Source organism: Scleropages formosus, chromosome 9 (genome assembly GCF_900964775.1).
Source record: "Scleropages formosus chromosome 9, fSclFor1.1, whole genome shotgun sequence".
In the NCBI taxonomy this organism is placed as follows: domain Eukaryota; kingdom Metazoa; phylum Chordata; class Actinopteri; order Osteoglossiformes; family Osteoglossidae; genus Scleropages; species Scleropages formosus.
The window spans coordinates 29704891-29731393 of NC_041814.1; the positions used below are offsets into that span (position 1 = coordinate 29704891).

Here is a 26503-nt window from a genome sequence, read left to right on the forward strand (position 1 = left end):
GAAGTAGTGTCACACAACACATTCAAGATTTTTACTGAAAATATTTTTCATTCATATATAGTTATAATGTATACACATATTTGATGCATATATATAATTTATATATACATATAAATTACTTTTAATATGTATATATGTGTGTGCATATCTGCAAATATATGTATATATTTTTGCGTATTTATGTATATACAGTATATGTACATATATGTACAGATATATGTAATATATGTATATATATTTGTAGCAAATTCGTAAGACTTGATTGGAGGGGACAAATCGTAGTGTTTTAACTGAAGTTTTGGCAGACTGTAGATTAGGATGCAGGTCTGCTCAACCCTGAGGAGGTCCTGGGGGCTTTCAGGCTGACAGAGCCATGTGTAATTTCCCCTTCATTAAGGTGGAAAAGAGCTGCCTGTATCATTAACTAGTTTTTTTTTTTTTTTTTTTTGCAGTTGGCACCAAGAAGCACGTAGTCAAGATTCTGGAAAAATGTTTTACAGAAACAATGCTTAACATGATTTTTTTTTTTTTTTCCTGAGATTTATGCCTGTATAAAAACTATAAATACTCACTCACACGCATACTCCATACGCACACACTCATGTGACATTCACATTGCAAAAGGGCAAAGTCGGTTGCCCGGGCTGGACTGATTCTGGTTCACGCGGCCTGAAAAATACGGCAAATGCACTCCAGTGCAGATCACTGCAGGTCAACCCATCATCACTCCACCTGTTCTGACCAGTAAGAGCGGTCTTATTCCGCCTCATCAAAGGCATCATTGGTCTTTTACTCTGAATCAGTCTCATTGCATCACCAAAGACAGGAAGCATGACTATATATAACAGTAACAATCATAGACTCTGATGAGTCTGAGTTGTATGTCGCATTTTTGAAAAGCATCCTGCTAAATGCATGAATGTAAATGATGACGGAGCCTTTTTTTTCTGCCGTTAAGAGGAGCCTTGGTGCCCAGTGACTCCCATTGATTGTATAATTTAACTTCAGAGAGAGGTGGAGTCAGCATATATGCAATGCTCACACATCGATCTGCCCCACAAGGAGGTTTTCGCTGCACCCTGTGCACCTCTCGTGAGGAGACAGAGGATCATTGCATAAGCTGGACTTGCAAATAATCAGCAGGTTGCAGGGTCAAGTCCCAGTTGCTGTACATTTGTCTACACAAATGTGCAGCTCAGAATGGTAAGTTACATATTTTCCAGGACCACTGATCAAGAGGAGAGAGAAAGAGAAACTGCTTACCCCTGATGCTGGGTAGGCTGTCCAGCCCAGCTCCGCTGTGGCCGTCCGCGTGTCCATCAACGTTTCTGCAGCGGGACCACGGGAAGGGAAGAGAGAAAGGGAAGTTAGCAGCTGGAGTGGCTAGGGCTTGCATTCTTCTTTCAAAATTTTTTCACAGCCATTTGTACAACTTTGACGCACAAGACAGGTTTTGAGGTTTACGTCGTGAATCACAAGCTTCAGTTCAGCGCATCGGTTTTTTTGGGTGACGGCACACACGTGGAGAAGAGTTCCATGCAGAGGGTTTCAGTACATGGCTGGGTCCTGACATCACTGAGACAAACCTCTGACATTTCATCGCCCCAAGGGAATGAGGCCAGTTTGTGTCCAGTGGACCTCCTCGTTCTGAACCCTCTCATAGGCTCGTAGACAGCACATAAATCCTTGCATTGGGACGGCATTGAGGTTCTGTCCTGACCTGGTTGCAGAACAGTCAGGGACTTTCTGGAAGCCTAGTTGTCAGAAGAAAATTCAATCATCTGGCACAGGGACTTGGACACTCTCTATGAGCAAGGGAGAAGTTTAGAGCTCATGCAGCAGAGGCAAAAGTGTTCAACACAAACAGGACCCGAAAAGGTCAACAGCCAAGGGTCAAGGTCAATTACAAGGTGATAAAATCAGGACCAGCCACTAGCTGAGGTCTCTTAAAAGACTATACCAACAACGTCTTTCCGTTTCCGCCCTTTTTCATTTTCTTCACACAGATGATGTTTCCTCCATCGGTAATGAAACATTCGCACCACAAATCCCAAACCTGAGATCAGCTGATCAGTCCCCAATGAAGTTTATGTTTGTTAAGTTTTACCCATATTTCTGCTTTCCAGGACAGCTTATTATTCAATATAAGTATAACCTTTACCAGAAGCGGGACAAATTATACCGTGACCCATCCATTAGACACATTGAGACTTATCTGAGTATCTGAGATCATGTATCAGAACCAGTACAATGGACCTGAAAAACTAATACGAGTTTTTAAAGCACTACAAAATACTAAGAATAAGGGAAGTAAAATTAAGAGCATGTAGCGGTTAGAGCCATTACTTTGCAATCTGAAGGTTTTTGGTAAGAATCCCCTTCCTACTGTAATACCCTTGATCAAGGTTCCTACCCTGAATAGATAGGGTAAAAATGACCTAAGAGTACAAATCATTGAAAAAAACATTATCTAACTGTATAAGTCTTCTTGGAAAAAGGTGTCAGATAAAGTTTGTAAATACAAATACACCCATAAGCCCTCAGGGGTATGGAGAGAACAATACCTTCAAACAGCCCAACCCAACATCTCCTCATTTAGCTGACACTCTTCTCCAAAGTAACTTACAATGTTAATCTACCTACAATTACAGCATTTATCCCTTCGTACAGCCAGCTCATGTTACTAGAGCAATTTTTTAGGGTAAGTACCATGCTCAGGAGTATTGCAGCTAGAAGAGGGGGATTGAACCAGCAACCCTTGAGTCCAACAGAACCAGCTCTAACCACTACACTACCAGCTGTCCACATGGCCCTGCCTTTCCCTCATACTGATCTCCCTGTGTTATTTGCTCTGGTCCCACCTGTCACTCAAGCTGCTGCCAAACTGAATGGATAAGAATAGCTCATATCAATCTCTGTGGCGAGAAAAAAAATAATAATAATATAAAAATGACAGCAAATCTTAATTTAATAAATGCCATCTATCAGCTGTCTAACTGTCAGCTCCCTTTTCAGTGCTGGATACACCTTGATAAATCATTAGGTTTAAAGAGATTCAGCACACAACAGCGTCCCCAATATCGCCTCCATTAGAGGCATCAAACGGGGCCCGACGGGCTCCAAGAAAGGAGGCGAAACCAGTGCTGACTAGTGCATCTCCAGCAGTGTGGAGCACCCCCGCTTTTTCCACCGCCCCCCACCCTACTTGTGTTGCTTCTTCATGTATCGAGTCCGGGAAGGGGGTGGGGTGGGGTGGGGTGGGGTGGGGTGGGGTGGGGAGGGGAGAGCGCTGATGCGGCGACTCTCTGCTCTGTGCCTCCGATGCCAGTTAGCCGCGAACATGGCGGGGGGGGGCCTCTCCGGCAGAATTTGACAGGGTGTTTTTTTTAATAACTTTTTATTAATAAGTGCCGACGCAGAGGAAAGTCAGAATCGTGCCAGCGATGAAAGGAGAGCTGCTTTTCGGAGACGCCTGACAGTACGGTGCTGAGACGGGTGAGGAGGCCAAGGCTGACATCTCGCCTTATAATAAACACGACACCTATTAAATAATAAGAGCTTCCGGACCCGTGGGGATCCTGTGTCGCCTTCTTTTTCCTCCTCTCGCTGTCTTTTTTGATGGACTGACAGAACTCCAAAGGCCCGCTAGGCCAGAGTGAAGTAGGCTTTACCTATACTCATTAGCTAGTGGTACGGTGTTGAAAGGCCCCGGGTTCAAATCCCCACTCCTGCTTCAGTACCCTCAATCAAGGTACGTACCCTTAATTTTTGCTATGAAAATTATCCTGTTCTGTAGCGTTATCAACCTACACCCCTTATTCACCACAGTAACTTACACTGCTAGATAGACTACTTACAATGGGTCACTCATCCATACATCAGTGGAACACACTCTCTCTCTCTCTCTGTCACTCACACACTATGGGGAAACCTGAACAGCATGTCTTTGGACTGTGGGAGGAAACCAGAGCACCGAGAGAACATGCAAACTCCACATAGACTGAGCAGGGATCAAACCTACGCCCTCTCGCACCACCCAGGTGCTGTGAGACAGCAGTGCTACCTGCTGTGCCACCTCAGGTGTTTCAGTTCAACAAAATTAGGGTAAGCGATCAAGGCTAGTGCTGGAACACAAGGGGCAGGTCTAAAGCCAACAACCTTCAGGTTATTAGTCCAAGACCTCAAACAATACAGCTGGTGCTGCCTTAATACACTCATAAAGACTGCCAAGTGAGATCCTGAAACAGCCTTTATGACGGGGCCGCTGGGTGTTTTGTAATGGCAGCGTGAAGATGTAAAAGCGTTACCGCAGAAACCATTTAATAACGAAAACATCCGTCAATAATGAGCACTTCTGCAGATATCGATTGGGAGGAGGGGGCGAGGCCCACGGTGCGGTTTTATCGCGGCACAACGGACAATGAAAATATGAGGCCGAGTCCCTAATAAGTTGTCATATTATCGGTTTTTTAACTGCGCATATCATCAGGCCCCCCGGAAAGACAAATCTGCTGACTGCATCGCGCCCGTTGCGGCCGTGCCGGGGCTACAGAGCACTGCGGCAAGCGCCGCCATCCTTCTCTGGGTGCTAAAGATAGCCGTTCACATCTGGCCCCCGGTTAAAGTGCTCATCCTAATTACAGGTCCTTGGCTTCGCGACTCATCATCGACTTGCGTAAGCGTGCTGGAAATGGGCCCCGACGTCCAAATGGGGTCCCATTTCTCCAGAGCCGGCTGGGTAAAAGAAAGCCATGGCCGAGAAGTCATTACAGGGGATGGCGAGAGCCGTTTGTTCAAAAAACAATTAGCAGGTTATTTAACAAACTCTTTTCGCGTCGTCGTCATTCCCTCCCCCTCCCGCACAAAAAGCGGTTAAGACAGCGCTGTCGAGCGAAACAGCATGTAAAAAAAGGACCTTCCCTCAGTACGGGACCCCCGCCGCCGTCGTAAACTCGGGTTCATTAACCACTACAAACCCCACCCACCTATATAATTGCCATTAATTTGATGCATTTCTCCTAGGTGACTTGTAATGTATGGGGTTGAATATTGAGCAAATTTACACTGATTTACCCTTTCCAAAACCTGTGCAGTTTTATAGTATCAATTCAGGGTAAGTTCCTTGATTAAGGGTACTTCAGCTGGAGTGGGGGCTCAAACCCAGACATTTTGACTGTAAGGCAACAGCCCCAGCCACTGCTCCCACGCCGTCCAGTTATATCTGATGGAGTCTCAGATATTGGAACATAGACAGAAAGCCAATATGTACGTAATAAATATGGAATTTCTTCTTATTATTCTTATTATTATTAGAAACGATATTACTTGTATCGTTTGCATAAAGCGCTGACTCGCTCACTCTCATTAACCACGTGTCAAAGTCAGGGTCCTGGGGGTTGGGAGCCTATCCCAGAAATTGAGCGTAAAAGTAAGCAGGACACATCTGAATGGGACACCAGTCCATTGTAGCTCAATAAAACTTCCAATAGCATTAACAGGAGGAATCATGGGTGATGTCACAGGGTTCGACTACACATCATGACACGACTAATGTTCTTGGGCCACGAAAGGTCAGCGTGGTAAATTGCCTGGTACAGTTTTTAACAGAGTTCGGTTTAATTCGTTTCAATCTCTTGTCGTAACGGTTTTAACATCCACTGCTTTTATATTCTGTCAGATATGAGGGATGAGTTTTGGATTTTACATTTCAGATGACAAAAATGTGCTTTTTACGTGACTTTTCAAAGGCGTATATTTCTTTTTTAACAGGAGTGCAAGAACTTTGTCAGTGAGGAGACACAGAAAAGACTGCCTCACTCTCTCCCAAAATATCATTTATGCCTCCCCTAACCACCCCCTCCACCCCCTCCACACCATCCCCACCTCGTTGCCCCTGGCCGGACCCTGCCGCTTGGAGCCAGGCCAGCGTAATGTGAGCTCAAGATGAAATAGTGGCACAGATAGAGCTATTAATCTCCATATGTCCTCAGGGTAAAGTGTCCCTCTGACAATGATTAAGAATGCTTCCTTTGCCCCTCTTATTTGCATACCTCTGGGTGGAGTCATTTCTAGTCCCCACCCACCTTTCAGCCAGAGGGCGGGGTTTCATCGAGGCCACACCCACCTTGCAGAGCTATTAAAGGAGGGACCCAAATGACAGAACCCTGAGTACTAGGTGGTCCATCCTGCCCATCCTAAGGCCGCTACAGCACATCCACTATGTCCTACTTTAAATTAGCCCAAAAACAAAACGGAGTTCAAATCAAATCCAAGCCAAGTGTGACAGAAATCGATATGCGGCGTGAAACAGATTGAGCCGGAAAACACAACACACACACACACACACACACACACACACAGCATGACTTGCTGATGGTTTTGAATGTTCCCACTGATAGTCTGTTGTAGTTCTTGTACCTTCCTATAACCTGCCACACTCACATGGACAAAAGGGGGCATCAAAAGCACAACTGGACTCCAACTGCTTTCGAAACATAAAATTACTCCATCCAGCAACCAGCACTGTTGCTCTTCACCAACTTCCACCGGCATTCCACTGGGATCCATAAAGGGATTGAAGCCCAACAGCGCTCTGGACTCACTGTCCCCTCTTGATTCACCGCCAGGGGGACACAAGGACACCGCAGCCTTGTTTGGCCGAGGTTCTGCCGGATCTTATCAGAGAGCTCCAGATCGTCCTTTCGCTGCCAAGAAGGCATTTCAAGATGGTTCGCAGCTTCCCGTCAGACTGCTTGGTGAAGACAACAAAGTGGACATCAGAAAGTGTTTACAAAGTTCAGATGAAATGTCCCTTTAAGATCAGATATCGACACAAACTTGGGTCAAATGAGCAAACACACCTGACTGACCAGAACCAGTAGCCTGAAGAACCATCATCTTTGACCTTCAGCTCAAGTGGGCCATAGTTTTCGGTCTCTATCTATCTATCTATCTATCTATCTATCTATCTATCTATCGTGATGTCATCATACTGAACATATATGCAGAAAGGACATAATCATGGGAAATTAAGGTGGGGGGTACAGTGTGTGTAGTGGTAGTTAGGGATGGTTTCTTGTAAGTTAAAGGTTATGGGGTTGAGTCCCACACCTGATCTTGTACCTTTGGTTGCAGTAAAAATACTTTTTGTAAATTCCTCTGAGCATCAGCTGAGAAATAGCAGTGGGATATTGTTTCGCAGAATAAAAAGTGGTTATTGTTTATTTACTATCGAGATGCCTTGTAGAAGCAAAAGCGGTGTAAACACACCCAGCAGGTTGCACAGAACCATCCACGGCTGCTATCCAGGGTGTGATGGAGAAGCCAGGGAGCGGGGGGGTATACTAGGCAGGAATTCTGGGAAACGAGAACGAGGCCGGTGCCACCAACGGATCCTCGACTGGAGGTGGGCCGGAAGGCGCCGTTCTTTGGCTCGAGCGGAGCACCGAGTGCTGAATGACCCCATTAGATCAATTAGTTCTCTGATTGGAGCAGCTCAAGCGTTTCTCCCTGGCGGATGCGGGGGTCTCCGAATGGCTGCCGGGTGGCGAGGACACCTGGTCACGGAGCCTCACGTTCCGGTCCGCCGGCTTTCTGACGCCAAGGGTGAGGGGCAACGTGGAAAAACAAGCACAGCTGAAGCTATTTATCTGTGACCAGCAGGGGGTGTAGTGGCCAAAGGGCTGAACCTCAAAGTGAGAAAGGGCCAGAATAGGATCTTGCTGTTGTACCCATCCATCCAGTTTCAGAGCAGGGTCACGGTGAAATGGAGCTTATCCCGGAAGCATTCGATGCAGGGCTGAAGGGGAAACACCCTGGATGGGATGTCACTCCATTGCAGGGTATGTTGTACCCTTGTGACGGTGAGGAGTAACTGGCTGCAGCGTCCAGGTGAAAACAGAGCGTATCGGAATCGGTCCTCAGGAAATCACAGTAATGTGGCGTCGGAAAGCAATTTATATTAGTGTTTATTAATTTACTTTTCTCCAGAGTAACATACAGTGTTACTTACTGTGATTTACCCAGTTATACAGCAGGTTAATTTTCATTGTATCAGTTAGGACAAGAACCTTGATCTAAAGTACCACTGCAAGAGGTTGGATTCAAACGAGTGAGTGTGAGTGTGAGTGTGAGTGTGAGTGTGAGTGTGTGTGTGTGTGTGTGTGTGTGGGGGTGCTCTAATTCTCTGATACCCTCATGGAGGTAAAACTGTGTTACGTTTGTACAGCTATATAATTAATATAATTTTACCTATCAATACAACTAATTACAGAATGCTAGTATTTTGTTTTATAATATTATATTCATTATAAAACACACATTTATTGAACAGATGCTTTTCTCCAATGCAACACACAGTTTTTTACCCATTTACACAGCTTGCTAATTTTACTGGTGTAATTCTGGGTAAGTAGCTTACTTAACAGTGCTATAGCTGGAGATGAGACTCAAACCAGTGACCTTCAGGCACAAAGGCAGCAGCTTTAACCGGTACGTTACCAGCTGCCCTGTATGTCTATATATAATGTAAATGATTTAATGTATGTAAACATTTCAGACTATAAGAAATAAGGGTAGTACAAAGAATAAAGCATGGGGTGTGGTTGCCTTCCCATGGTGCCCTGCTTTGACAGCTTCAACCCTGCAACCTACTGCAAGCATGAAACCATATTGATGGGTCCCGGGACCATCAATATGGTTTCATGCTTGCAGTAGGTTGCAGGGTCGAAATCCCGTAACATGTGGCCACCATAGCCACGACGGGGACCCTGACACAGCAGCGTATCAGGAAAGTACCTGCTTTCCACACGGTCGTGGTCCTACACTGGAAGACTTGTGAGTCACCGCGGTAAAGGTGAGCCACTAAGTAAATAAGAGAAAATAATTCATATTTCCGGGAACTCGGCTCATGTTTTTCAGGTGTGAAAGCGGTCTACAGCAGATCCCGACAAATATCTGCCGTTTAAACGTTGTGTGAAGACGCGGCTTGTGCATGAAGTCACTGAGTGTGCGGTCACTAGCAGTCTGGTGTTTATACATGCGGTCACCGATCTTGGTCCATGTGGTCAGTGTCCATCTGGTCTTTGTAAATGTGGTCTATGTCCATCTTGAGTTCATACATGTGGTCACCGGTCCTCTGATCTTTGGGCATATGGTCACTGTCCAAATGGTCCATGTTCCAGTGGTCACTGTCTGTATAGCCCCTGCATTTGACTTCTAGTCACCGACTGTGGTAAAAACCGCTGAATGAAGACCGCTGACACACCTGGGTTGGGCACCCTCAATTTGCAACAAGCAAGCAATTTGTAAACCTCAGAGGAAATTCATATGAGAGCGAGCAGCCAAGAACATAAGTGTGTGTGCGTAAAGTGTGTGAGGAACGCAGAACCGCGCAGGGAGATCCGTAACGATCGTACTGGGGTTGTGTGAGTGTGACCGTGACCGTACAGCCGAGACAATACCACCTTGTGACAACCACGCAAAATCCATGAGTTGCCTGATTCTCTAGACAGGTGGAGCAGCGGTTAGAAGGGCTGTTTTGTATTTAAAGGTCCCGGGTTCGAAAAAACACCACCCCGAGAGGGCAATTATTCACAGACTGTGTATGAACATATATTAGTAGTATGAGCTCAGAAGTGGAAATAACAGCTCAATATACAGTATAGACTGAATATAAATAGGTGTAACTGGGGGAGTAAATAATTACTCTCTTCTACTGTGAGTAAATACTCTGTTACTGTGAGTAAATGGTTTCGGTTAATGAGAGTAAATGCTGTGTCAATGCAGGGGTTGACGATTTGGTTACTATGACGACTCTTTGTTGCTGTCGCTAAATACTCTTAGTTATTGGGAGTTAACACTCAAGGCCTTCACATAAACCCTGAAGAGTTACCACAGAAACAAACACAGAGCGAGTAACACACAGCGAAGCGCCTCCACTGTCACAGCGCCAACTAGTGGCTAAGTGGTGGAAGAGCAGAACTAAGACCGTCACGGGGAATCCAGTAAAACCGTACATGACGACTGTCAGTTACAGTAAAAGTGTCCACTGGGCAGAAAAGTTTGTCTCTCGTTCTCTTTCTCACACACACACACACACACACACACACACACACACACACACACAATGCTTGGTACTCTCCAGCTGTTGGCAGAATCGCCTTGGGATGTTATTATTTCATTAGCGCTTCATCATCGTCTGTTCGCTTGGTGGGAACGACTGCGGTGGTGAGTCGCATCGCCGTACCCCCTCCTGGTGCATGTGCCACACACACACACACACACACACACACACACACACACACACACACACACACACACACACACACACACACACACACACACACGCCACCACTGTCTCGACCCTGCGGTCCTGTGCCACAGCAACACCCACCACAGCACTCCTAACAGGACACCCTCAACCGCGGTATGTTATCGTCCCACTACTCCAACACGGCTCTTAACAGTAATGTTTTTTTCTGAAAAACAGAAAACAATCATACACAGAGGAGTGTATTCATGTCATGGTGTCTCCTCAAAACAGTATCCATGTATTTCTATGAAGCCCATATATGGAGACATGGGTTTGAATCCCCTCTACATCTGTGATGAGGAGGCACACTACCCACATATATTATTCTTCTTCTTATTATTATTATTATTATTATTATTGTTCCTTTCGAGTTGGTGTGGTGGTTTTCTCCCAACTGAAAGGGATGATGTAAAAATGATGTAAAAACTGATTATGATTAACTCTGCCATAAAGGTGGTAAAAGGCAGAAAATCTCTCAAAGCGCTCACTATTAGAGAGGAGTTAACCAACGAGAGCCGACTGCTGTGGTGATAAAGGATGTACCTTAGAGGAACGCTGAACCCATTAAACACACACACATACACACACACACACGCTTTGATCAGGCGAAATACACCACTGGCATGTGTTTGCGGGTGTTTATGCAATATTATATAAACACACGTCATTGCACTTATGCTCATCTGTGTGTGTGTGTGTGTGCAGAGCTTGTCCTCACTTAGCTGGTAGTACAGTGATTAAAGCCACTTTCCTCTATTCAAAGTACCTGGGTTTGAATCCCACCTCCTACTGTCATACTCTTAATCAAATTCCTTGAACTGATAAAATAAAAATGACTTTTATAAACTGGTGAATCAATGTGAGTGGATTAGTGTACAAACCTCACGTTTTCAATCGGGAGGATGTGTGCATTTCACATTCCTACAGTTTCCTCAGCTTGTTGGTGCTGCTGTCAACACAGGGCTCACAGCGACATGTTGAAAACGTCAACAAACATTCATCCATTCCCAGGAAGATCTTATCCACTGCTGAGTCGTGGGGGGCCAGAGCCTGTCCAGAGGCATGAGGGGTATGAGGCAGGGTGTAAGTCTGGTCCATGACAGGGCAATTACACACACTCCTTCACTCAAAGAGTGACACATTGAAGGTGATTTAGAGTCACCAATCCATCTGGACTGCGAAAGGAAACCAGAGCACCTGGAGAAAATGTAAATAGAAGAAAAACGTGGACTGACTGAACCGGAATGAAGCCCATATCGAAACACACAGACCAGACATTGTCGGGCACCAGCGCTACCCGCTGTGCCGCCCCAGGAGCGACGTTACATTTCCAAAGATCCAGTGTTTGTGTCCCGTGGAGAGAAAGCCAGTGTATCAAATGGGACTAAGGGTCCCAACTAAGTCAGCCACCGGTACGACCCCTGGTCAGTCTGGATCTGGTCACCACTTTCACTGGTTGTGGAACTGGGGTCTGCAGAACTGGGACCAGATCTTCCTTGTGCTTGAGCTCTAAATGACTGTATTACTGAAGCACACCTGGGAAAGAGACCGAATACATGAAACATCACTCTAAAGCGGGGACATTAACCGAGAACATGCCATAATTTCCATATCACATAACCCAGAATCAATTGATTTTGGTGCAAAATGTAAATCACAAAGGTTCTTGTTTCTGACTTTCGTGTTGCGCAATGAGCTCCTTCTCTCACTCAGAGCTGCTGAATTCTCTCAACATCCAAAAAAGGTCTCACAACACATCTCCTTTGGACCCACTTTTCTGCTCCTCTCCCTTCTTCTCCAGAAGCCTTCATTACATTATCTCAAAAAAGTATACGCCATCAGCTTTACGTGACCTACTCATGTAATGTACGCTGGCAAAAACTGTACTTTTTGGACTTAGGTTACTGCACTTTGAGCATCTCACATCTGCATCTGTATCTCTCATTGATGAAGTGCACTTTTATTTACTCCAAGTTGAACATCATCTACTACAAGAATAGATTAACATGTAAATCTTTGTTAAAACACAGTATATTCCTTTTATTTAGTTCTCTGTCTTTAAGTAGCCGTTGGTCCAGGGCAAAGAGTAACTGATCAGTCAATGATTTACTGAAATACATAATATCACATTTACCTTATGGGGTAAAAATATTAACCACAAACCCTTCATTAAAATTACCCTGAATAAACATCACTCTAACTGCAAGAATGGGTAAATCAGAGTAAATATGAGTAAAACCTTATGTCAACCCAAAAAAAATGTCCAATTGAAGTCCCTCACTCACAGCTTTCTCCGAAAAGGCCAGAGATGGACCAACAGCGTGGGTGAAAACCACCTGGAGACCCTGGATGTGACCTGGCTTGTACTGCAATCCACATGGTGAAAATTTATGATTCGTGACGATCATCTTCTAAGGGGAGAGATTTCATTTTTATGCTTTTTATGTTTGTCTACATAACCCTTAAAACCTTAAGGCAGCTTTCTAGGATGAGGTGTGAAAACATGAAGATATCCTTTCTAGCTCTTAACAAGGGTGACAGACATGGACTTTGACAGACTGGAAGCCCGCGGGTTTTGACTTTAAGGAACAGGTTTCGTGTGGACGGGATTGCTGCTCGCATGAAAATACACGTTAATGGGCCTCCTGTGGCACACCCTTCTTCCCGAAAGGATTTAGCTGGAGAAAAGACGAAAGATCTCTTCAGGTGACCAATCTGCACTTTGTGCAAGCGCCTGCAGAGTCGCAGCTTTAGTACAGTCATTGTTTCCATACAGCCGGTGCACATTTCAGCTCTGATCCATCACCTGGCACTTTATATGGGTCAGTAATGCACGTAGCCATGCCATGCAGACGTTAGTGTACAACTAACAAGGGTCCACATTGTCTCCCACCCAAATCCAACCCCCTGATGCAGGGCAGCAGTAGGACATTGCCTCACGTCTCTCCTCCACGTCAGGAAAATTCTCAGGGAACCTCTGGATATTGTGTCTTGTGCACTAAAGCGTATGCCCAGGAAATCTGTGCACGTATTTTGACATTTTCTGTCTGCGTGCTTGCTTGACAAGGTATGTCATGTGACAGGATGTAAACCTGACAGTGGCATCCCAGGATGCGTGTTTGGACAACTGCCTTTCAGGAAGGGGACGTTTCCTTTGTTTTCGCTATTCTGTTTAGCAACCTGTTCCTGCAGCAGGTTCTACCAGGCCCTCTCCATGTGCACTTGTCTCACACGGCAACCGATACTCCGCTTTTGTAGTAAGAGCAGCAGTTGACCTAGTGGTTAGAGTTGCTGCCTTGCACTTGAAGACCTAAATCCTATCTAGTGTTGCTCTATCCCTCAACAAGGTGCTTACCCTAAATTGATTCAGTCAAAATTACCCAGCTGTGTAAATCATTGTAAATAGCTTGACATTGCCAGATGTTTTGGAGAAACGTGCCAGCAAAACAAAGAAATGCAATGTAAAGGTCACGGCAACGCAGGCTGATGCATTCCGATGCATGCCATATGGCTTTTGTGTAGCACCTTTGCTGGTGATCCCCCAGTGGTGCTGAACTGTAGATCTTTCAGCAACATTCACATTCCTTTCCAGAAAAGGCTTCCTGCGCCCTTCCCAACCCTTTGTCGGAAACAGCCACGTCCATGAGAAAATAGCAGAGCTGGCACAAAACGGTAACGACGGGAGACATAATAAAAATGAAGAGGCGGAAAAAAAACCGAGTCAAAAAACAGGCTGCTGTAATTACCTCATCTCTGCAAAACCACTTCCCAATTTTCCATGCAACACGTCCAGCAAATGAGACTAAAGTTCAAGGAACAGCATGACCTTTACAAACCATCCTGCAAAAGGTCATGGTCACCACCCAAGCGGCTTCCCTTGGTGCACAATTGCATTTTGCCCGATTTGTTTCGCTTGCGTTTCCAATTCTTCATTTGCCTGGGGCCAGGATGCATATTAGCATGGCAAAGGATAAGGCCACAGCATGGATGTCTGCAGTGCCAGCCCCCAGACTCCATGGCGATGGTTAATCTCTGACCCTGATGTTGAGAGGTTCGCACTGGACAGCAAGATAATGGCGGTAGCACAACGAGACATATTTAAACCATTCACACCCACCAACTGAGCAGGGCTGAAGCCAATAACGTCAAAGTCATCCATCCGCCACGATGCTAATTAAACAATTACCCACTCAGAGGAAACGCCTCTCTCCATGGCCCAGTTTCCAGAGACTCATTAACAACCAGTCACTCCCACTTAACAGGACTAGCAACAAAGACATAGTCAACTGCTTTCAGATGAGCGTGATTCAGTCAGAACCCCCCATTGGGTCTTTCAGGGCTCGTTTCTCTTCTTTCCTTCCGCCCACATTGCTGGGATTGTAGAGTGTGCTAAGTCTTCAGGAAGCCAAGCACATTTGAGGAGAACTTCCACCTGAAGCCGCTTGTCCATCATGACCCCGTTAACATCAGGTAAACTATCACACGTTGTGTCCCAGCATAAGACAAAAACTTTGAAAATATGTACATTATTGTCTCGGGACCACTTTGAACAGGGCACTTGGAGGAGACTTTCAGGACTGAAGTTATCATACCCCAGACAAATAACACACGAGGATGATTGGCCCCCTCAAAAAAAGGAAAAAAGCTTGTAAAATTTGTGGGTGAAATGAAGAAGAGGACAACTGGCAACGAAATTGATGGAGTCAATCACAGTGACAGCAGACACAGCTCTTTCAAGACTTTTGAACATATTCTGGAGGCATGTGGTCACAAATAGTTAACACTGACCTGACAGCAGTGAACATCAATAGCTCAAAGACAAATTACCTTTTTTAAACGTTTGCTTCGTTTTCCACAACTGCGTGCTGTGTTATGGAGAAACACGATAAAGACCAAAGGGCATTCGGACAAACTGAAAAGTGCCAAAGTCTTTCCTGCCTTATGCTGCAGAGAAGCTGCTCATATTCAATCTGAGGAAATGCTGAAAGACTAATGGCCCTTCGGTGCCCACGAAGAGAGACTTAGAGGTTCAGTAAGCATCATGTGGACAGCTGTGTATCCATCACCGCAAGCAATGAAGTTCTGAGAATGCGTGCATTTTCCTTCAGCTTGGACTCCAATGAAGCAGCAAATCAGGCTAAGGCCTTATTGCATTGTAAAAAAGCAATAATGCTTTACACTGCACAGTAATGCATGACTCCATATGCCACATTGTGCCTCCCCCTCTTTTTGTTTCTGCACGGTCCAGAAACTACCCCGTAAGACACGGGGGAGGCATTCCTAATTAATTGCTTGTGCTCCAGGCACAAATCCCAAAGGTCAACAGACCCTGGAAGTACTCTCATCAGCACCGGATGTGGGTCAGCATAAGGAGCATAAAGTCAGAGAGACTTCGACAACAAGATGCCAAAAGAAAAGAATAAGATTTGCATTCTTTACTCACTGGTCACTTACCCAGAGTGACCTAAGAAATTAATATTTTTTGCAAAAGAGTCAAAAAACACACCTTGTCGAGGGTACAAGAGAAGGGTCTGTGCAAGACTATTTATTTATCTTACTGCAAAATTGCCTACATTGTAAGGTTTGTACAATAAGCTACCTTCCATGATTTACATACTGTATTAATATAGCTGGGTACCTTATAGTGAGAAGTTAATATTTATTATTCATTTAGCTGACACTTTTCCCCAAAACAAGTTACAATGTTAAGCTTCTGACAGTTATTTACCTATTTCTACAGCGGAGTAATTTTTTACTAGAGTAATGTAGGGTAGGGGGGCGCGGTGGCGCAGTGGGTTGGACTGGGTCCTGCTCTCCGGTGGGTCTGGGGTTCAAGTCCTGCTTGGGGTGCCTTGTGATGGACTGGCGTCCCGTCCTGGGTGTGTCCCCTCCCCCTCCGGCCTTATGCCCTGTGTTGCCAGGTTAGGCTCCGGTTCCCCGCGACCCTATATGGGACAAGCAGTTCAGAAAATGTGTGTGTGTGTGTTTGTGTGTGTAATGTAGGGTAAGAACATTGTGCAAGGATGCTACAGCTAGAGGGGGGATTTCAACCTATAACCTCTGGGACCAAAGGCAGCAGCTGTAACCACTATTGTACCGGTTGCCCCTATTTGCCCTTTTCCAGAGATGGACAGTTGTTATTGTATCAGTTTAAAGTGACTGCCTTGATCATGGGTGCTATAGGATAAGTGGGGATGTGAATCCAAGTCCATCGATTGCAATATGATAGCACTAACCACTATATCACTTGCTATATCACTACCCAATATCTATAGGCTACCAAAAGCCAAAACACGCTTAATAACCAATAATGTTTTAGAGTTATGTAAATGTTTAAATTCTGCATTTTGCTATAATAAATCAGGTAGAGGGCACATTAAATCTTTACCTTTTTTTCTGCAGACCCTTTTTTCCTAAAGTGACTTACAGTGTTAAACTATTTACAATTATTCGCTTGTGTACAGGGTTGGGTAATTTTCATTGTACCAGTTCAAAGGGAGTACCTTGATCAAGGGTATGACAGCAGGAGCAGGTATTCAACCTGGAATCTCACCTATCCAATACTGGCCTGATGGCTCTAGTTGTTATACCTCCTGTTCAGCATCCAGGACATGAACTCTCTGAAACTTCTGCTCTCAAGATGCTGCTGCAATTGAGACACACTGGAGGAAGAGAGAAAGTTTTGCCTGCAGTCTTTGCGCACTGAAGGACGGAGGATCCAGTGGAGCTCAGAAACAGGACGGCAGACGTTCTCCCGGCTGTCACTGGTGCGCACCGGGTGCTGTGGGGGGGCTCCGCCCGAGTGACAAGCTCCTGCCTACGGTTCACTCGAGTGTGTCGGAGAGCGTGACGGCAGTGACAGGGTGGGGTCAGAACGCAGGAGGCAAAGGAAGTGCCAGGGGGGATCAGCTGTGCCGGGGGACAGGACCCAGAACCGCCTCCCTCCCCCTTTACTGTCAGTCAACTCAACTGGCCGTCTGCTCATCTGCGTCCGCACACCAGTACATCCCCACTGCAACCCCCCCATCCGGCACAACATCCTCATGATTATAAGAACGGCAAGGGATAGACAGGAGTAAGTGGGGTGAAAAAGGACAGCGTGGGATCAAGAACTGTAGGGGGCGCAATGGTTAAAGTGCCAGATCTTTGTGATATAAAATCAGGAAGTCAGTCGCTTTTGCGTCGAACAACTGGAGCTGTCGTTTTCCAGCCGAAGGACCCGTTGGAATTCCCACTCCTGAAGTCGACCCTTTATTGAATATATTTACCCTGGGCTGATACAGTTGGGGGGTGCGGTGGCACAGCGGGTTTGGCCTGTGCCTGCTCTTTGGTGGGTTGGGGTTTGAGTCCTGCTTGGGGTGCCTTGCAATCGACTGGTGTCCCGTCCTAGGTGTGTCCCCTCCCCCTCCAGCCCCGTGCCCCGCGCTGCCGGGGTAGGCTCCAGCTCGCAGCAACCCCGCTCAGGACAAGTGGTTTCAGTCAATGTGTGTGTGTGTGTGATACAGTAAGAAAACCCTGACAAAAACTGGGTAAATCACTGTAAAGCTGATTATCCTACACTGTAAGTTCCTTTGGACAAAGTTGTCAGATAAATAAAGGTTAATAATAATGATTTAACAGTCATTATTTCCTCACTTATCATTCAGTTTTTCCCCCTAATACGATCAGGGTACTTGACCTGGATTTAGATACAGTAAAAATGTGCTGTATCCCTGCAGTAAAAATGTGTGAATCATTGTAAGTAACTTTTTCTGTTGTCAGTATTTGGAAAATGTGGCACGATAAAGAGTTTTAGAAGACAAAGGAGAGGAGGAGGAGAGACATTTCTCTACTGTCCAGCCCCCCCAGTCCCATTATCCTGCTTTATCACACGTTTCTCACCCGGCACAAGTGCGGCGGGTTTACAGCGGTAATAAAGCGGATCCCACTCTCTTTATCCGCTCAGAGTAGCTGCGAGGGCAGAGCGCTGGACGGGTCACTGTCGGTCCACAGCAGCTCTGGGAGAAAGGAATGGAGAAAAGAAGTCATTTTTATCCCCACGCCAGGGATTAAACTGCTTTACGGTGTCGAGGTGCAAGGGTTCGTCCGTGGCGTTTCTTCCGAGATGGCAGGCAGGAACGATTAAATTTCACTAGGGAATAGCTGGGAGGGTGTGTGTGCGAGTGTCTCTGGGTGTTTTCGTTCCAGCTGCTATTTAACCTTGGAGGGAGAAGAATAAAAACAAGCGACAATCGGAGAAGACTGGGAGGGAGGTGCTGCTTGATGGTTTTCTAAGAGACCTGTCTAGTTGCCATTAGGTCTCTACAGTGGAGGGCCATGTGATGGATGGTCCCCCGCTGGAGAGGGGAGCCGACATCTCCCCCTGTGACCTCATAATCGTGCCACCACCTCCCACTCGAACCCAAATCCTCTGTCAGCTTTGGTTGATGTGCCCAGGATCGGGATCACGCAAATTTGGGCTGAACAAAGGCCTGGAACAGATGGGTGAACCCAGGATCAGGTTGAAGAGGCCAATTGAGGACGGTCAACTGCCAAGTACAGTAGTTCCCGCCTTATCCGCGGAGGATATGTTCCAGGACTGGCACATTCTAATACATTCTGGAATTTTCCATTTAATATTTTCGGACCGCGGTTGACCGCGTGAAACTGAAAGCGAAACCGCGGATAAGGAGGGACCGCTGTGTTTTACATTTTCTCAGTTTTGACTTGAACTCTGCACTAAGAGTAGCTGCAAACTTTGAGTCAAGGAGAAATTATTTGATTCAAAGCAACTTACAGCTGAATTAATATGTAAAGCAGGATATTTCAGCAGAGGGATTTAGTGAAGGACCTTTGTAACGGGTACTACAACGAGGCACCTTGCGGAACTTGAACCGTCAACCTCCAAGCCTGACTTACCAGTCGATAGTTTATCCTTCAACAGCCGGACTCGTGGGGGGTAAGTCATACTTTTTGTTTTTTTAATCATTTTGATATAGCAGTAACTTTGTTTTACATACAGAAATCTTTGAAGAAATACAATATTTAACAATTTAAAACTGTTGTGTGTAAAGTATTTAGAATTTGACAATGGCAAAGCACTTGAAGTACTTACTTTTGTAACATTGTGTTTCATTTCATTATTACAACTCCTTCCAATTCAGCATTTCCAAGAAAATATTTTTGTTATGTAAAGAGAGCTGAATGCCTGAATATGACTTTAAATATTCTAATGACTAATGTTTTCCAAACCTTTTTCGTTTTTTTTAGGAAAAAATACATTTTAAAAATAATATTGTGATGGAGTGAAGTGTCCATCGGGTTTGTGATGTCCAGCTGTGTGCGGATGATCTGTGGCTCCACATTTTTTTTTTTTTTTTTTGACCAGGAATCGGCAACGCAAAAGGCCACAAACTGTTATTCCCAGTGCTTCCAATTAGACTTATTATTCCACACAATTAAATGTTTTTTTTGAAAATGGTCCAAACACAGTTACAAAAGACAGCCTCATTCTAATGCATCCCTGCTACTTCGTAGGGGGACAATAATGGAACTGCGGCCACTCGTTTTCGGATCTAAACCCGACATAAGCCCATTCCTCTGTGTCTGGTCCATTAGAGAGCAATCGAGGTGAAAATCATACCTCTCCACCGACCCGTCCTTAACCCCGTGGAGTTAATTCCCCCCGGTGCCCGGGCACGGTCTCCATTACGGCTCAGTTAAGACTCCATTAGGGCTCAAGATAAGGCCTTGCCGTGGCCTGGTTTTGATGGCGCTGATAGCGGGCTGCATTCTCCCAAGGCTTTGTGTTGAGCCACCTGGCTGAGCTTGAGTTCATTCTCCACCGCAGGCTATTGATCCCAGCACCGAGAATGGGAAACGGCACCGCCGTTTGGCCTAATCCCACGGTAAATTAGTTTGTCCCCTTGGACGTTTTTATACGTTTCGCGCCGGCGCTTAGCAGAGGAAGCACGACCAAGTCCACGCTGACGCAAGGAGATCTTCACCTGCTCGTCCCATAACCGATAGGCTCTGATTTAAGCTCTGGCTAACATTCACCAGTTATGTCAGATTTTGTTAATCTTTTGAGAACGTTTATCTTTTCAATGGTATTGCAGGTGAGCTCCTTCCAGCGTTGTTTGAGCTTGAGCTCACAAAGCCTTATTTCTTGTATTGTTGCTATTACAGGCAACAGAACAATAAATTCAATTATTTAACTGACACTTTTTCTTTAGTGTGCTGGATCAGCTGGTGGTGTAGTGGTTCGAGCTGCTGCCTTTGGACTTGAAGGTTGCAAGTTTGACACCTACCTCTAGCTGTTGTACCCTTGAGCGAAGTACAGACACCCCTCTACTTGTATAAATTCGATTTACGTAAATCTGGATTTAGGTAAAAAATTCCCGGCATACACATTATTTACAGATAGCGCTTACGCAAAACATCTGAAATACGTTAAGCGCAAGTCACCGTAACCAGTCAAGGAGGGAATCTGGATCTTCCCAGTTCCCGCATGTTTTGAGCCGTGAACACATCTCCTCTTGTTAGTGTAGTGCTTTTTTCACACGTTTTTTTTACCCTTTTCATTACTCACAATGCCTGGTGGTAAAGGTGTAGTTGAGGGAAAACAAGAAGCGTCTCGCAAGCGTACAGCAATCGATTTGGAGATGAAATTGAAAATAATAGGGAAGTATGAAGGTGGACAAAGATTATCGTCTATAGCACGGGAACTAGGTTTAGCCGTATTGGCTATAAATACGATAGTGAAGGATGCTGCACGTTTAAAGAAGCACGTGAAAGGAACAGCTAACATGAAAATAACAATCTGACAGACATTTACTAGAGAATTCACACACACTGTTTGAAACCGGTTGTCCTACACGGGGTCATGGCGAACCAGACCCTAACCTGGCAACACAGGGTGCAAGGCTGGAGGGGACACACCCAGGACAGGACGCCAGTCCGTCACAAAGCATCCAAACAGGACTCGAATCCCAGACCCACCAGAGCGCAGGCCTTGGCCTAACCCTCTGCACCACCACATCCCCTACTTCTAGAAAATTATATTGTGTAATTTTTTTATACCCGTGTTTGCAGCAAATGTGAAGGAAATGAGAAGACTTGGCTCTGTAACGGAGAAGGAGGGGGAATCCGATATACGTACATTTTGACTTACGTAAGGGGTTGAAGAAAGGTCTATTTGTCGAGGGGTCACTTATTTTAAACGGCTCCAGTAAAATTACCCTGCTCTAAAAAATGGGTAAATTCATGTAAGTATCTTAGCATTGCAAGTTGTTTTGGCGAAAAGTATCAAATAAGTAAATATAAATTCAGTGCCTTACAATGTTAGGCTACTTACATTGATCTGTACTCATTTATATACAGTATCAGGGTACTTTCAGTGTATTCAGTATTCATTTAAGCTAAATTTGTAGTTCAAGAGTTGTAAAGCAGAAGGATGGATTTGAATCTGGGTTCTTGGAGTATGAGAAGAGGCTCTAACTACAATATTACCATCTTGAGTCCTAAGTAATTGGTTAAAATCCACTAAGTTAATACAATACTTTCCTGAATGGCCGTATAGTTCACAGCCTGTATCACATGTAATGCCTTATGTACATATAATATATCTATATGAATGTCTCAGTTAAAGCCATTACCTTTATGATTAGTAGGACCAGGGTTCAAATCCTGACTTGAGCAGTCATTGATCAAGGCATTTACCCTGGAGTGGTAGAGTAAAAATGACCCTGCTGTTTAAATGGGTGAATAATCGTAAGTACTTTACAGTACAAGCTGAATATTATAAGTCGTCTGAGAATAAGGTGAATTAATAAGAGTGAAAATTAAAATACTAACGTCCAGGTCTGAGAAACTGCTCACAATTGAATAAGCAGACAAGGCAATAATACTTAATAAACCTCCTTCAGAAAAGTGATCTGCCCCTCACAGGAGATTGCAAAAATAATTTTTTTCCTAGGAACCTTTTCTGGGACGATTACGACAATCCTGGACTGGAAGAATCTTGTAGAAAAAAAACACCAAGTCGAGGAGAAATTGCTCTTCTGCAGAAGCAGCTTGACGCTCCACTCCCTCTCTGCTTCCTTCAGCAGTCTTTGCCATTATATCGGGAGGTCACGGACAATTCCGCCCACCCGTCCCCCCGAACCGCTGCCTTTGGATCAGCTCACATCCCTCTATCCTAACCTCAGCCATTACAAGCTAAATGATCGAACCTCTGCATCCGCGGCGGGCAGGGTGCATCCATACCTCGTCCTACATGAAGCCATGTCAATACAGCCTTTCTCAAGAGGGCGTGGGGTCATGGAGAGATACCGCTTTGAGCCTTGCAGTCCGCCAATTTACCTGGAAAGCCCTGGGCCTCAACACGTCCAAATGTCTCCTTTGAGGAGCTCTTGAAACCCGCAGACAACTCTCCCGCGAACATGCTGGGCTGCGCCGATCTCTCGATTCCTCCTCCTCCTCTTCATCTCCAAATAATTATTTTTTAAAAGTTATACATTAAATGGTTGTGACGGACTGGTGTCCCGTCCTGGGTGTGTCCCCTTCCCCCTCCGGCCTTACGCCCTGCGTTGCCGGGTTAGGCTCAGGTTCACCGCGACCCCGTATGGGACAAGCGGTTCAGAAAATGTGTGTGTGTGTGTGTGTACATTAAATGGTCCATAATGGTCACAGCCTACAGCTCCTTTAGAAGCTATGTATGCTGTACATGCTCTTAAATGAGCGAAATACATTCCATTAACCTCATTGGCTCAACTGCACCACAGAGGAACTCGTATAAATAAATATTTAACTTTATTAAGAGCAATTCACCACCCAGTTGCTTACTAATTTGCTATTGATCGTTCTGAGATTAGGCACCATTAAGTAATCAATAATTAAGCAATGTATTAAGACTAATAAAGTGATACATTTTATAATTCGTTTTAAGGAGTACAAATTGAAGAACAGATGAGCCTAGAAAAAACTCGAGGGTTTATAAATGTCAAGATTTGCACATGGAGCCAGATTTATAGCACATAGGTAAAAGAGCACTAAAAAAGTCTATTTTTTGGTTTATCTCAATCTTTTCTCCAAGGTAGCTTGACAGTGTGAGGTTTATATGTAAAGTTAAGTACAATTATTTTCCCATTCATAAAGCTAGGGAATTTTTACTTTTTTGCTTCCAGGTAAGTACCATGATCAAGGGTACTGCAGCCAGAGGAAGGATTCAAACCCTGGCCCATTGTTTCCAATGTGATGGCAAAATGCCAAATATGGTCCAGCTAAAAACCAAAACATACTTTATAACCAGTGATTAGATAGATAGATAGATAGATAGATAGATAGATAGATAGATAGATAGATAGAGTATTGCAGTTAGGAAGAGAAATATAGGTTATATTCTAGCTGAGGAAGAGAAATCATATGATGAAATGAACTCCCTCTACTCCTCAGAGCTGCTGAATCCTTCCCAGCATTGAACAAGGATCTCAAACTCATCTCTTTCAGACACACTTCCCTTCCAATCTCCTGACAGCTGCAAAAATTAATCAAACACCATCTGATGGGTAGATGGCTCATAATGCAGCCAGTATTTTTTGTCACATTTTAATATTTTTACAACTTTAATTCAAAAGTTCTCATATTGTTACTGATTTAGTCATTTATACAGCTTTAAATGACTCAAAATGAGCCTTCTAATAGTACCTTTGAGCCATGTGCTAAGACCGTTAAATATCCAAAATGGGGCCACACTGTGAGCTGTTATGGACAAAAGCACAGACTAAATAATAATAATAATAATAATAATAATAATAATAATAATAATAATAACTTGAGCTTTCAGGTGGCCCTGTAAGTATTTATCATCAGGAAGCAGATAATCCCCAAGGATACTTGGCAACATGAGTGTACAGATCAAGAACAAGAGGCTTTGTGGTCTGATGATAGGCTCTCCAACATCTCCTCTGTGTGTGTGTGTGTGTGTGTGTGTGTGTGTGTGTGTGTGTGTGTGTGTGAGTGTGTGACACAGTCCAGGTTAGAAAGCACAGTAAAACTTTCTCCTGCGGGCCGCCGATCAGAGGTATATTTAGAGAAAAGTGCGTACACCGACAACAGCCGCCCGCAGGGTTTGTGGGAGGCAGCGAAGAGCGTCGGCCTGGAAAAAATATCGGAAAATAAAAATAAAACACGGCACAAAGTTGTTTTTAAGAAAGCGTTTGGCCAGGGGCGTGATGCTGATGTTTTCTCCAAAAGAGTCCCACCAGAAAAGAAGGTGAAAGAAAAGTTAAAAACAGAGGTAAGACACCCTACAAGAATATGGGTGCCCTGGAAACATGGCACAAAACGGGAATAAAACCCCCTTTGGATCCCTTCAGCTGGCAGTTTAATAGAACATCATATTGTTACTATTTGTTCAAGACCTTCATTTAATTATCATTAAAATAACAAAAAGCTCACAGTGCCATGTATTTATACAGCTAGATTTTTCATTAGGCTTTGCATATTTCTCCTGGGTCCAGTGAATGTGCCAAAGCTGGGACTTGAACCAGCAACCCTTCGCCTGCAGGGCAGATTCCTGTGAAGCCTGCAGATACTTAAGTGGCCAAAACTCTACCAACATGCCGTAAGAACGATTAAGTATAAATAGCTTGACGTTATTTTTCTAATTACGTTTTTTCATTTCACAATTTTCATTTCAGGGTCTTTTCCTCAGGGCGCTCCGGTTTCCTCCCACAGTCCAAAGACATGCAGTTCAGGTGGACTGGTGACACTTTATTGCCCATAGTGATGTGTGTGTGTGTGTGTGCGTGTGCGTGTGCGTGTGCGCGTGCCCCTCTGCCTTACACCCAGTACTTCCAGGACAGGCTCCGGTTCACTGTGATCCAGATCAGGACAAATTATTGAAATTGAGAGGCTGCTTCAATGTAATTTTTATTTTAATTGTTATTTTTCTTTGTTTGTTTTCATTCCACAATTGACTTTATTTTAACATCACCACCTCATCCTCCATCCAGAACTGATCGTGGAGGTTTATCATCCATGCTGTCTCGGCCCCGAACAATTGGACCTGAAAGATCCACCCTCCACACCTGGACATGATCGTGAAAGGTGGAATGAAAGAGGCCAAGCAATCGCAGGAAGTGTGTCGAATCACTTTGAGAACTCACTCTTCCCTTTGCGCCTTTCTCCACTTCCACTCTTTACTTAATCATGTTCTCGACCTTGACTTGGACCCTCGACCCTGATCCGGATCGCAGCTTGAAATTAGTATCCCACACTTCTCCCGACCACGGACTTGACCCCCAACTTTGTAACCCCAAAACTCATTCCGACTTCACCTCCCGCACCAACGCCTGCTCTCCATCCCAAACGTCTTTCACGCATCGTCCCCGACCCCATCACACCAAACCCTGCATCCGTTCCTCTTTCATCATCCAATAAACTGCTCTTGGTTCCACCCTCATCTCCTTCTTGGTGTCATTTCCCTCTTGCTCTTAAAAAGACATTAGAAAAACACAGCGCAGCCCTCTGTTCCCACGCTGAAACATTGCAGGCACACACCACCTCAACGCGTCCTGCATTTTTTATGGATCGCGACACACCAGCGAGAGGTGCTAAGTGGACGGGGTGTTTTTGCACACCGCCCAGGGGTTTGGAAACACACGTTTTGAGAGATGCAGGGCGGTTGCCACTTTTCCATTTCAAGCAAGTGCCCGAGAGCATCCGCAGCTCTCCCGGGGAGGAGGTTGCTGGGTGGCCTCCGATACGGACCGACATCAGGAGATGATGTCGCATCCCATCCCACTAAAACCACCGAGAAGAGCGGCGACGGGCTGCTTAACGTCAGCCCCGGGGCCACTGTGGAGGCACATCGCTCCACCAGTGAGACGCATTGTGTCTCGGCGCTGACAGCTCACCGCCCTGCCATGTGCACTCAGCTTCGTGGACGCTCCTTAACCTACAACGCTGCGGGGTCACCCGCTCCTGCTTCCTCCTCCACCTTCGGTTATTAGATTTAAACTTTTTATTCCTTTCCTGACTTTCTGTCCGCCTCGGTTGATTGACAGCGCTGTCCGTCTCTGGCGGGATGGCAGCTGACGCTGTGGTGGAACTCCGATAAGGACGAAGGGCTGCGGTCAAGAGAGCCGGTTCAGCGCTCAGGTTTTCTTCAAGTTTTTCTAGCGCAGTCTGAATACGAAAAGATAGGAT

At 45.1% G+C, this 26503-nt stretch overlaps 1 protein-coding gene across 4 annotated transcripts in view; it reads right to left on the minus strand.

The window, feature by feature from the left end:
• Nucleotides 1-26503, minus strand: part of ephb1 (EPH receptor B1) — a 200350-nt gene that overhangs the window by 131316 nt on the left and 42531 nt on the right. For all 4 annotated transcript variants that reach the window (XM_029254619.1, XM_029254617.1, XM_018726413.2 and 1 more), the window contains exon 2: nucleotides 1264-1328. In XM_029254619.1, coding sequence (XP_029110452.1) covers nucleotides 1264-1328 — 65 coding nt within the window. The remainder of the gene's footprint in view (nucleotides 1-1263; nucleotides 1329-26503) is intronic.